General features: G+C 37.5%; 1 protein-coding gene across 1 annotated transcript; it reads right to left on the reverse strand.

Annotated features, from left to right (window-relative positions):
• Positions 1-5,281: 5,281 nt before the first annotated feature.
• LOC143227046 (uncharacterized) lies at positions 5,282-7,946 on the reverse strand. Its single transcript, XM_076458592.1, has 4 exons — positions 7,683-7,946; positions 7,097-7,479; positions 6,883-6,982; positions 5,282-6,306 (listed from the first exon to the last, which is right to left on the reverse strand). The coding sequence occupies exon 4, from the start codon at positions 6,292-6,294 to the stop codon at positions 5,935-5,937; it is 360 nt and encodes a 119-aa protein (XP_076314707.1). The 5' UTR covers positions 6,295-6,306; positions 6,883-6,982; positions 7,097-7,479; positions 7,683-7,946; the 3' UTR covers positions 5,282-5,934.
• Positions 7,947-14,520: the final 6,574 nt, after the last annotated feature.

Genomic DNA, 14,520 nt, shown 5'->3' on the forward strand with positions numbered 1-14,520 from the left:
GCACGAAAATCAAAACAAACCACACCAAAAACTTTATAGCTTGTTAAATTAATTTTAACACATGATTTTAATAAGAAAACAAACACTATTCAACTTTAGTGAAAAATGCATTAATTGGGGTTTGAGCGTGCATAACAGCGTTCCCAGACAGGAAATTCGAGGATTTATGATTTTTGGCCAGTTGCTACAAAAAATTCAATATTCACTTTGAGGCCTGGATGCGTTACGAAAGTGATGGTAACTCACAACTATTCGATCAGGAAAACGTAGTGCAAGGGTTTTAGGTTGTGCTGTTGAATGGGTGCCTTTCATCTAATCCAAAACTAAATACAGCCATGTGCAGATAGCTTCAATTTAACTTTGTGTAAGATTTTAAAAGAAACCCAATCCACTCTAATGTGCTGCATAATCTATATCGTGCTCGTTGCATTTTAACAGTGCTTCAACGGGCCAGGAACCCAGGATTTTGCAGGACCAAATATTTCAAGTCATTCCGGACCGTTTTTCTATTTGCTAACACTTTTACCAAAACCTGATTGTGCAAACAACAAACGATTGCCGCACCCTTTGTGAAAACCGATCCGTGGCTGGCCACATAAACGATATTGATAAAGCAATGTTAACAGAGGAAAAGAAGAAAATGGCGTATGAGCGGTACTTGTGGGAAGTGGTCTCAATATCAGTGTAGATGTAACGGTTCAGATTCAGGGGTCAAAATGGCACGAAAAGCAGATGGGAAACAGACGCAGAGAAATTAAAAGCACGAATAAAAGAAAAAGGAAGGACTTATTACACTATTCCATTAGGGATTGATGAAGATACAACATCTTGTGACACTTCTGAGGATCCCTTGGATTTTGCGACCCAAAGAAAATATGAAGATCATCCAAGAACTCAAGTGTGAAAGCAAGACTTTGTTGTTCAAGACCCGGGAACGATGTCTTTTCAAGTTGACAGCATCATCAAACTTTCCAAATGATGAAGCATGATAGAAGAAATCAAATTTCAGTGATCTTGACAAGAACAGTCGATTGCTTGCGTTCACCATGTTTCTCCCAGGAGATCCGGATGGTCTTATGAACGTGATTGGAAACGATGTTTGTAAGATATATGGTGATAAGACTATCCTCATGGGCTAACAACGTGTATCAAGCTCTGTCAGAGAAATGTTATTCTTGTACTGATATGTTAGTGTAATAGAGATTAAAGATTGGATTTGTTTTTGAATTTCGCGTAAAGCTACACGAGAGCTATCTGCGCTAGCCGTCCCTAATTTAGCAGTGTGAGACTAGAGGGAAGGCAGCTAGTCATCATCACCCACCGCCAACTCTTAGGCTACTCTTTTACCAACGAATAGTGGGTTTGACAGTCACATTATAACGCCATCACGGCTGAAAGGGCGAGCAAGTTTGGTGCGAAGGGGATTCGAACCCGCGACCTTCAGATTACGAGTCGAACGCCTTTACCCACCTGGCCATTCCGGGCCTTGAAGATTGGAGAACACGTTTTTGAAACAGCTAGATGGCACTTTCATCGATTGAAGTCTGGGTTTCAGCTAGAACTTACAGTACGATCTGACCAGCTTCACTGTAAGCGAGTTACATTGAAAGCGGTAAAGAACCATTGATGAGAATTATCCAACTAACGCCAATGTCAAGGTCTTCGTATCTATTTCAAAATCAAAGAACAAGAACGGAAACAAATAACCAAGAACACAACAAACTGTGCTTAATGTTAGCCAAGAGACTAAGAGGGTAAGTCTAAAACACAACACCACACATATTGATGACAAGAAAACAACTTGAAGTAAAAATGTATCTCAGGACGGCTGGTATGGGTATTAACGCATTTACCAAAATAAAGAAGAAAACAACGTTTCGACCTTCTTAGGTCATCTTCAGGTCGAAACGTTGTTCTTTACTTTATTTAGGTAAAAGTGTTAATACCCATACCAGCCGTCCTGAGATACATTTTTACCACACGTACATCTCCTAAGTTTACTATTGTGTACCATGGGAGTAAGAAATTTGCGATAGTGTCACTAAATCTGCGATTTTTTTCATAAAACGTTATGTGGAATTTTAGTTCAACCGGAAGACGCTAAAAACATAGTTTTAGCCTAATACGGATTGATGTTATGTATTACGGTCTGCTGTACAGTCTAAATCCTGCGTACCAGGCCTGTGGAAGCACTGTTGAATTACAAGACATATTCTATTTTCATCTTTAATACCACGTAACATTGTGTGACATGAGAAAATTAAACAGTAAGAGCTTGATTTATATTAATTATAATGTGTGTAACCTTATTATATAACCATCGTCACTAATGCTGAATGGAATATATAATCCTGAATATTTATACATTGTTACCACATTTCTTAGCAAGTCATGTATGTAACAAACGAAATATGCGACCCACATACTCGAACTTCTGGTTTAACTCAACATAAATTATCTGGAGTTGTTGCCTCTTAGCAACACTTTACAAAATTACCTGTGTTGTTATTTAGATTTTGAAAGCAGTTATGAAACAAATAACATGACGCCAAATTTTTAATGATGTCAGTGAACTCAAAAGTGCTTCTCTCTGGTGAAAAAATTATATTCTGTTTGCTCCTAACACAATACCAGTTTTTATAAAAGTAGGTTTGATCATTCGCACTTTATAAGAGTTCAGTCTTTGATGTTAAGTGTTTGTTAACTCAAACCAGATTTTGGAAATAATTACTTTATCGAGTTATTAGTTTGTAGTTTGTTAATATCTTTATATTTAACTTTTGTAGCTTGAAAATTATACAATTTTGCACATTTTATAAGTTTGCGGAACAACAGCCCCCTAGTGAAACAGCAGCGGATCTGCGGAATTTGTTGCTAGAAACCAGATTTAAATAATGGTGGGAAAAGTACAGAATACCGTTTTGTAGGATGCAGCTTAGCTACGAACAAACAAAAGCGGATTAACATTTTTTTTTTAATATTGTAAGATACTAACGATTATTGTCCAAACTGTTAATTCAGTCATTCATGAGTTGAATCATGTTGCCGCAAAAATGTGGTCCATGTGTCGGGGTTGCTGAAATACGGTGACAGACAAATCCCACTACCTGATCAGATAGCGATCCGGCATAGCCGGATGATTAAGACATTCGACTCTTAATCCGAAGGTCGCGGGTTCGAATCCCCGTCACATCAAACATGCTCGCCCTTTCAGTCGATGTGGTGTTATAATGTGACGGTAAATCACACTATTCGTTGGTAAAAAGAGTAGCCAAAGAGTTTGCGGTAGGTGGCGATGACCACTTGCTTTCCCTCCAGTCTTACACTGCTAAATTAGGGACGGCTAGCGTAGGTAGCTCTCGTGTAGCTTTTCGCAAAATACAAAGCAAACTAAAACGACCAGATAAAGGATGGTGGTATACACTGCTGCTTTTTTTCTAGCATATTGGTTCGGAATTAGCACGAGTTTATAAAGATCAAATCAAGAAGACTTAAAATATATAACCTGACTTTAGGTGATGTTACTCTAGTTTGTATTAAAAGCCAGATTATCCTTTGTTTATCAGGTTTCTCTGAAATTCAACTTTTAACAGTCACAAGAGTTTTTCATGGTACTGAGATTCTTTCTTTATCCAGATTTAATGGGGTTTAAATTTTACTGAGCTATAGATCAACTTTTAGTAACTTTGTTTTTATTTTGTAACGTTGTTTTAGCTCAACTTGTAGTGGACGGACACACACACACACACACACATACACACAGTGAACTTGTGAAAGATAGCTTACATTTAAAACCTGCACTTCCCCTCAAAAATATCAAATCTATCCTCACGGAAATGTAAATTCGTGTTCCCTATTGGTTGGCACTCTGCGCAGACGCATTTCTCGCTTTGTTTGTTTGTTTTGGAATTTCGCACAAAGCTACTCGAGGGCTATCTGTGCTAGCCGTCCCTAATTTAGCAGTGTAAGACTAGAGGGAAGGCAGCTAGTCATCACCACCCACCGCCAACTCTTGGGCTACTCTTTTACCAACGAATAGTGGGATTGACCGTCACATTATAACGCCCCCACGGCTGGGAGGGCGAGCATGTTTGACGCGACTCGGGCGCGAACCCGCGACCCTCAGATTACGAAGCGCACGCCTTAACGCGCTAGGCCATGCCAGGCCCCGCATTTCTCGCACTATCCCTGGTATGATTCTGAGCTTCCAAAGATTTTGCTTCCCTTTTATTTTTGACAGTCCATCTTAATCACCACAAACCCATTTCCTCTCTTTTATTTTTGTGTATGGTGTTAGTAATTGTATTTTGATTTATTAAAAACTGTGGCGCACCTTCCGTTTTCACTCTTTATTTCTAACGAACTCAGAAAGACTTTGTAGAAATAATTAGATGAACACTTTGTAATTTGGTGTCCTTTGAACCTCCGACTAGTAGGATGACTACTCTCTGGGGGAAATCCACGTATTGAGGAATACCACATATTGTATTGCGTAACCAGTGTGAGTTGGTTTTTATTTTCAATTTTCAATTCGTTAATTTAAAATAAATTTCCTTGGTTTTAATGGTTTAAGTGGCATTACACTCAAAATAAGAACTAGTCAAGGCGACAACTTTTGAATAGTAAATCAGGTAATCAAGCGGTGCCAAAAAAAAGACTCTCCAAGTAGTCGCTAAAATCGATGACTACCTAATATGACTATTAAATATTAGTCACTTTTACTACTGTGTAGTCGGAAAATAGTCAGGTGATGGTGGCAGGGATAACTGGCAGGTAATAAATTTGGCTGCTCTATGATAGTCGTTATGACTTTCGTTAGGTAGTCATTCTGGCCAATGCTGCCTACCTGACAATAGTCTCATTGCCTACCTGCAAACCACTACAGAGTAGTCATGACATAATCAGTGTGACCCTATTCGTTTAAGGAGCGGTTGTCATTATGACCATCCATTAACAATGGAATGTTGTCATTATGACTATCGAACAACCATGGAAGATAAGTCATGTTGACCCGGTCAGCACCACCTCTGCAATGTCACTGTTAGGCAAAGAGACCATTTTCAGTCAGTTGTGGTCAGCAGAACCATCACTGAGCAGTCAACCCCGCAGCCATCTGATGATTCGACCTAAGTCCCAGTAACCTTCCACCATCCTGAAAAATATAAAATCCATTTTAGCAGCACCATTTTTATTTCAAACTGAACACAACTGTACATCAATATACATGTACCAAAATAAAATTCAAAATGCAGCAACGATTCGTTTTTGAAAATTCGCCCTGGATCAAATACACATGACAAGTTACTATTACCAGATCTAATATAACCTTATGGCTTTGAACACTTTCCTCTTCCTTTACCTTTGGACGTTTTGATAGATTTCCCGCTGCTATGTTTTTTGACATTCAAGAGATCAAACAACTGAAGAACACATCTGTCTACATCTTTTCAGATTTGGTAATTTTCCTGGACTCATCATAAAGCTTCAGAACAACTCTTTCAAAGTTGAAAGTTTTCTTAAGTTTTGTTGGAAATGCAAAGTTTAAGATATAAAAACTCCCTACATACATAGTGAATACTTCCACAAAATCTTCAGTGGCACAAATATCAAAGCCATCAACAATTTCTGATCACAAAATTGAGAAATTGAACCACATTGAATATATATACCACTCTCAGCAGGTTCCCTAACTTCAGTACCCACCAAGATACTTCCCCTTTCTTTTAGAAGAAAAGGGATACCAAGAATGGCAATACTAGATGTAACATCAGGCATGTGTGAGGACTGTTTCATAATTAATGCTAGCAATGGATTATTTTCTGGTAATATGTTTCTGACCTGCAGGTGAGAATTTACGGAGTCCTTATATTGAGAGAGAAAGTTGGACACTTCTTTTTCTGCATCATTTCCTAACCGCTTAAATTCATTCAACAGCTATGCTGGTAATGCCACAAGGAAAGTATAATGCTCTATAAATTCATTGACAGGAGTGTTGTCAATGACCAGTTTCCTACGATCATACAGAGTTTTGTCCATACGCAAGTCCACTTTACAAAGATCATCCTTTTTTCTGCAATGCAGACGAGTTTTCATCCATTCCTTGTGTTTTTCGGTGGAAGTTTCATCCTCCCCAACTGGCTTTTCACACAAGTATTGCTTTAATCCATATAGCCTCTGTTCTGAGATGTGGTTTGGAGATGGGGTTTCATCTGTTGCAGTTCTCGTCTTTTTCCTTCTTTCTTGGACTATAGGCAATGATGAATCCTTCCGCTGGAATTTCTGACGAAGCCTCATCCTCCACAGCTCCTGCATTTAGAATTAACAGAATTAGTTCTATTGAGAATGAATAACAAAACTGCCCTGATATAACTATAATCATTTTAAACAGTATTTCTTTTAAACCACTTTTGGCATTTTTCAGGTTTAATTTAAGAAACTGAAAATTATAGACATACTGGTTAACTCTTTAGCGTCATATTAGTCGAGTTTCATTAGTTGAATCATGTTACATCGTATACAAACAAAACAAATATTTGAAAGTATCAAAATAGTATTTTCCACATCCCCTCTTTGGTAGATAAAATACTTGTGTGTATTTTAAAAAATATAACAAAATTTTCACTTGTTTCTTCACTAATATTATGCAACACAAAAATATGTCATTTAATTTATTTTCTAACTAATGAACATATTTCTTTCTGAATACATTTACACCCTTACAAGTGGTGATATGGTCATTCCTGTTATGCACTTTAGGACGAATTTTATTGGGCTCATTGGCTTTTGGGCTCATAAAGTCAAATGTATAGATAAAAGAATATATTTTGATGAAAATATATTTCACAACAAACATAACATGATGCACATGTGGATAGTACTTACACGAACACCTTGGGGTGTTAGATTTGGGGCATCTGACAGCTGAGGGTAGCACTTACATATTTCATCCAATACTTGGTCATACTGCCTTAAAGTGGGATATCTGAAAAATAGAGGTTGGGCAGGCTATCAAGTACAGATGAAGACATCTAAAAAGATATAATTACACGCTTGTAATCAGAAATGGTACACATGGTATTCACTGCACAGCACTTACAAGGTATAGTTGGAAACCTCAGTGTAGACTGTATCCAGTAAATGGAAGCGACCTTCTTTCTCAACAGGTAGTAGATCTAGGCAGACTTGACAAATTTTCCAGCTTAAAGGGTACTGGGCAAGGCTTGAATGCTAAGATGCTGACCAAAGAAAATATCAAATAGTTCAAAACACAAACTGGGGTTGACTGATTGCACTGAAATACTAACTAAGACCTAATTGTCTCAAGTGAAAGATGAAACTATTTCTCCAACAGATTGAAAAATCTCTTTGACATTCATTAGGAATATCCTATCATGATGACATGGACTGAATTTGTTCAGTACTTGGGCCGGGTGAAGATGCACTCTGCTTGCTTGAAGGCACTTCAGGGTTCGGTGGATTCTGGTCAAAAATAAATTTTTAACGGGTCTAAATTTGTAATAAAAAATAACAACAGTAATTGTGCTATGTTGAATAATGTATATTGAACAATTTTACTTCTTTTCTTCGGAACAAAGTTTCCACAGAGTGATTTCCAATGACTACATAAATTATTATAAATCACTCAAATTTAAATGGGTTGCGCATTCTTGCAAACGACTTACCACAACAGCTATCTCTCCGTCAGAGGTACCAGCATTAGAAACCAGAGACACGCACAACTTTGCTCGTGGTTTTGGAATGTCAGACCATTGAACATCCACCCAGTCCAGTCCTGCCAGTCTTCCATGAACACTTGAGCTGACAAGTTGGTAGCATCTATATCCAGATTTAGGCTGTCAGAAGTCTTACTGGGCAACAATTTTAGATAATCCACTAACACCACAATTTTTTTTTTATTGTAGGTAATGTGGTAGGATAAAGCCATCTCTCTGAAATCTAAAAGTATAGTACTGATCAAAAATGATTTATATGTATACACATGCAGAAACGTTGTCATTTAAGAACAACAACAAAACACCAAAAAGATATATGAAATTTCCATAAATTTCACATCAGCAGGACTGGTATAAATCAGCTAAATAAGTAATTTGGTTTTCCCTAACAAATAGTAGCCTTTAAAAGGTGAAAGCAAATATAAGTAGTCTGACCTCAATAGATGGTGATGATAATGGTGATTTTGGTGCAAATATGCATGATACATATTAATATGACAAGTTCTCTCTGTTTGAAAATGTTGATGATATTTGTCACAAAAAGGCAGAAACAATTATACATAAAATATGTCAAATCTTTTGATGAAATTTGTCACTGGAAGGTACACACCAAGTTACATAAAATAGGTTAAAATTTACCACTGATTACAGAGTTCTGTTTAAAATTTGTCATTATTCAGTCACCACGAATGTAGTGATGTAGAATGATCATATTTTCACCTTTGTTCACATAACAAGGCAATGGGTAATGATCATAAAGATCTGGAATGCTCAGGAGTTCATAGCTTCTCATTGGCTCTGCAACGTAAACATGAAGATGCCTGTGATGATCAACAGTTTGGTATCTTTGACAATACAAAAAAGGTTTTCCCCAAAGAACAAAGCAACAGATCACTGAAGAAAATTGAAGACTGTCGAATTCATAGCTACTAACAACCATTGTCCCTGTGTTGTATTTGAGGCAGCTGACTGTACAAGTCTGATGCTTTAGTGACAAAATCGCCTTACCCAACAAATGCACTAACAAGGTTTCGCTCTTCTCAGAGTTAATTCACAGGCAATCTGACAGGATTAGTCAGATCAAAGGCATCTATTCCAAGAAATCCATTACTTTCCAAATGTGAACAGAGTTTATACTGGTGTCTTATTGCCATTGTTTTGGCTAGATTCCTCCTGTTTTTGGTACGTCTTGCAACATCAACAAAAAAACTATGTTTGGCCTCAAATCTCATGGTCCACACATTCCTCAGTGGACCAAATCTGCGGGTCATCTCTGGGTAATGCAAAGTAAAATGTCCCTTTGGCTTGAGAGTTCTATTTGGAAATTCTTTTTCATAAAGAAAATGGAACTATTGTATCACATCATTTAAGAATTAAATGCTTGTATATGACATTGATGGACACATTATCAATTCTACCATATTCAGCAAAGCCAACAGAACTTCCAATTTGTTGTGGCCTTCTGGCACTGCATCACCCACCAGTAATGGAAATAACCTTAAGATACACCAAACTTGCACAGCTTTTTGCTTAATGTGTACAGACCCTCTCAAAATAACAAGCTCAGGCCTATTGATTTTATCAGTTCCTTTGTAGTGGAACTCCTTCACTCTGCCTGCAAGGTACTGAAGACTGAAGTATCCAGACAAGACATACTGATCTATGAGTAAAACTAAAATTTCTGACACCAAGTCAGATTCAAAAAGGTCATGTAATATATCAGATGGTAGAGCATTTGCCACATGAAATTGCTGCAGAACGTTCAGGGGCAATCTTTTTTTAACCCCACATGTACTTGACAAAGTCGGTTCAGTTTCGACCATCGTAACTTGGTAATTATAGGATGCAATATATCTCTCTGGACATTTTGAAATATCATTCAACTTTCTTAAATCATCTCGAGTTACCATCCATAATCTACATGCTCTGAGAGCAGAAAATGATTCAAGAAACCCTCCAATAGCAAGAGGTGCACCTCTAAATTTAAATGTTCCCTCTGGTTTGACAATGTCAATACCAATGTTTTCAAGAACAGATAGTTCTTCAATCAAAGATTTCATCACTGTATTTAGCCCATGTTTTTTTACACTTTGGGTCTTCACCAAGATTGCTAAGAATATACAATGAAGCGGAGATCTCAAAGCAGGTTCAATATTGCCTAACTGATAGTAGAAAGCAACATATTTATAAGCAAGAGCTCGTATTCCAGCCTGGTTCACAACTGTAAACTCATCAAAATAGAGAATGATTTGAAGGGCAAGGGGAGTTTTTGCCAAAATGTATGGTTTTTGAAATGTTCACCATCAACGACATCTCTAAGACAATCATCAGCTGACTGGCGAGGATAAGCAACCTGGCAAAAAATATCATCATGTTTAAGCAAACACTTCAGAGTATCTAATAAAGAAAGTTACTGCATTGTGTCATGTTTCCCCATCACCAGCAATTCCCAGGTCATACTCAACAGGTTTTACAAATGACAAATTATCTTCAATGTAAGGCTGGAAATTATTGTGGTCAGTGAAATTTTCAATCATGGAATGAAAGTCAAGACTTTCTTTCTTGCAAGCTTCCATCACTGTAACTATACTATTTCTAGGAACCCCCTCACTGATCAATGTTCTTTTTATGGTTTGGAATAAAGGTTCATCTTTGGCAGCCATAATAGAACAGGACAAATTTAAAAAAATTATTTGTAGTTTTGTAAGTATTTTTTTCATTTTCACGCAGCTGCAGAATTGTTTCAGCTAAGGTTCTTCGCTTGTCTGTGACAACCATCTCCTTATTACCATCAACTGCCTCTTCACTGTCAGAGTTTTTATACCTCTGTTCCATGATGTACTCGGCACATTCACCACCAGCTTCATTATCATGCATACTGGTAGTAGCAAACCATCCATGCTTTTTATTTATGTCTTTTCAAACATCTGATGTTTTTCAATGGGCTTTCACATCCATTAACCCCACATGGAACAACAAATCCAGGCTCATGCTCATGAACCAAAGAAAAATGTGAAAGGAGCTTGCTAAAATGCCTAACCTTATCATTACATTTAATGCAAGGGAAAATATTGAAAACTTCTGACTGTTCTGCAATGTTTAACTCCAAAGTTTACCAAATTTCACAGTGTCTATTAATAAATATCGTACAAGACATGCATCCAAATGTCACTGGTTTTCATTCTGGAACGTAAAATGTATCATTTACTTAAGTAAATTTAATGATAAATTTCAACAATAACAACTAGTAAATGTCGGTCGCCCTCAAACCAATGGTGTATCCTCGAACTTGCCCTCAATCTAGCAAATAAAAACGTACTTCAAAATGCAAATTCTTGTCACAACCCCCCCCCCCCGGGGGTGGCCAAAAACACTGGCCAGACCTCAACCTAACTAACATATTCACCAAATTGGACAGAAATCCGAAAGGAATGGTGGACTGTAGAGTGAACACAAGAGTTTTTATTATTTTAACTACACAACTCGGTTGCTCATGACTCGATGCAATATCTCCCGGATCCTACATTTCTCTCACCGGTATGGATGTGGTATGGATTATGGGAGGGACCCAAAGTCTGACAAAGTTCCCTGAGAGCAAAGTAGGGAGAAAGGTTGGGGGAATATTGTGCAGGATCACAGGCCTTCTATTCATAGTGTACGGCCTGGCGCTGGCTCCTATCTCGCACCATTCGATTTCAAAGTATAGAGTTTAAAAATTTAAATACATTTTTTACCTAAAGAGATTTTTAGATAGTTTGTAATATCAAATTAAATAAACACACATTAAACACAATATATGTTTCACTTTTTCGTTGTTTTCAAATGATTTGTCTTACCACCCCTATTTGTAACTCCATTGTTTGCTGTGTCAATGGATCCGCCATAATACACACGTCACAAAACGTATGTTCGCTTCAGCATTTGTAGCTCTGTTGATGTATTAAAAATAAGAATTTATTATTCACGTATTATCGAATGTCATCTTTCATTATCAAAGGTCTATAAAATAATGACAGACGAGAGCCCTTTTAATGAGTATACAACTTTCATCTGTGTAGCGGTGACCGTAACAAATCTTTTTAGCAGCAGTGTAGTTAGCGCTAAATTTAACAGAGCAGCAACATGGATAATTGCGGGCTTTTGATTCTACCACAGGATATGTATTCAAGATAACAAATATGTGCATTTGTGATGTCAAGACTGGGGAATGTTTCCGATTTCATACTTGCTTCAAAGCATTACCTAAATATAAATATTCCTACTCTACTACTACAAGACAACAGTCGTACAGACCTATACAATGTAACGGATCACCATCCTTGGTTACGGACCACTAAACGAATCGGATGCATTTCTCGGACGTGTAGTGTCAGCGCGAGTGTCAACCACGTGGGGGAAAGCTTATTTCAGTCATAACTTAGATCGTTGTGGATTGTGATAATAAATGTATTGATTATTGGATGTCATATTCGAATATTCCAACACACGCACACAACAATATAAAACACTATTGTCAAATAAAACAGTGAAGAAATAGTAGTGGTCGATAAATAAGATTTATTTGGGTAGGATTTATTTTTTGTCAAAGTAATTTATTCCCCCCCAAAGTAAATAAATTAATTAATAAATTCTTGCAAAGTTTAACCCTGGTCACGTTTCAGTTGTTGCATTTATTGAACAAAATGCATGTATACAGTCATTTGATTGAACTGCACCTTAATGCTATAAGTAACGTCAAGAGTGTCAGTTCATGAGTTATTCTGACTATGGTGTTGGTCTTCCTCACCACAAAGTAGTTCTTAAGACTAGCATAGCAGTGCTGCTGTGAAGTAGTTAGGGTGACTAGGAAGTGGTCAAACAGCCTGGGACATGGTCATTCTGACTGGAAAGTAGTTAAAACTGACTAATTGCTTAAATTGACTGAGAGTCAGTCAAACTGACTAGTAATAGATCATCGTTACTACTTAATAGTTAATTTCATATCCACGACTATAAATTGATAGTAATCTTGCTTATTGATATATTTACAATTTGACAGCAACCACGATATCTCTAAAGCAGAAAATAGACGTGACTATGCCCTGGTAGTCGAAATGAACAACTTTTATTCAGTGTTAAGCTGTCATACAGTTTTAACATATCGTATTTTACACATGGAATTTTAGTGAAGGAAATACTTACATTGCTTTTACTCTAGTTACTTATTGTACTGAGTTATTCACATAGAGCATCACATGCTTCTATTCATTAAAACAAATCTATAAACTTAAATAACAGGAAAGTATATAGCGATATGTTTCACTGGCGGTCCGGGTGATATACCGAGAACATAACTTCTCTTGTTTTTATATAAAAATGACGAATACCAACCTGGGTAGCATATGCTTCCCCCATTAAAATTGCATTATTGTTTCACGTAATCAATCCGATGTATTTTCAGTCTGGAGCAAAGCCTCAGAGATTTGAGACGATTCACTTCTTCACGGACCCGGCATGGCCAGGTGGTTAAGGCACTCTACTCGTAATCCAAGAGTCGCGAGTTCGAATCCCCATCACATCAAATATGCTCACCCTTTCAGCTGAGGGGTGTTATAACGGTACGGTCAATCCCACTATTCGTTGGTAAAAGAATAGCCCAAGACTTAGCGGTAGGTGGTGATGACCAGCTGCCTTCCCTCTAGACTTACACTGCTAAATTAGGGACGGCTAGCGCAGGTAGCCCTCGTGTAGCTTTGCGCGAAATGCAAACCAAACCAAACCATTTCTTCATTAAGAGCTCTTAAACCTCCACTCAAAACGCCATGAAGACACCCGTTTTGTCTTTTCAACATGTTAGAAAGATAACTACAGATTTCCTCATATAACATTCAATTTTCAGTCTCTTTCTCTGTTCACAATTCCGTCACAAGTCAGGGAACTCAGATTTCCTTTCGTAAAATATTTTCCGCCGAATCTCCTGTTATTTTGCAAAACCAACTTAATTAGCCAATACAAATCAGTGCACCTGAGAACACCACATGTTCATCAAGGATGGATACAGAGGGGGGATGAGGGATGCATCCCTTCACTGGCCATACCAAAATTGTGTAAGTTAATGGGAAATCAGAGATATAAAGTACAGACCATTTCAATTAAAATATTTTTGCTGTATGTTTACTTGTAACATATTATTTAGGAATATATGAATTGGCCCGGCATGGCCAAGCGTGTTAAGGCGTGCGACTCGTAATCTGAGGGTCGCGGGTTCGCATCCCTGTCGCGCCAAACATGCTCGCCCTTTCAGCCATGGGAGCGTTATAATGTTACGGTCAATCCCATTATTCGTTGGTAAAAGAGTAGCCCAAGAGTTGGCGGTGGGTGGTGATGACTAGTTGCCTTTCCTTTAGTCTTACACTGCTAAATTAGAAACGGCTAGCACAGATAGTTCCATGCACAATGTTGTGTGATTCAGTATCGCACTATGTTGTGTGATTCAGTAGCTTTGTGCAAAATTCAAAAACAAACAAGAATATATGAAAGTTCATTGTCACATGCACAATGTTGTGTGATTCAGTATAGTGCTGTACGATTACTTGTAACATGTACTATGTTGTGTGATTCAGTATAGTGCTGTATGATTACTTGTAACATGTACAATGTTGTGTGATTCAGTATAGTGCTGTATGATTACTTGTAACATGTACTATGTTGTGTGATTCAGTATAGTGCTGTATGATTACTTGTAACATGTACTATGTTGTGTGATTCAGTATAGTGCTGTATGGTTACTTGTAACATGTACTATGTT

This window comes from Tachypleus tridentatus, chromosome 9 (assembly GCF_004210375.1).
Source record: "Tachypleus tridentatus isolate NWPU-2018 chromosome 9, ASM421037v1, whole genome shotgun sequence".
Lineage (NCBI taxonomy): Eukaryota > Metazoa > Arthropoda > Merostomata > Xiphosura > Limulidae > Tachypleus > Tachypleus tridentatus.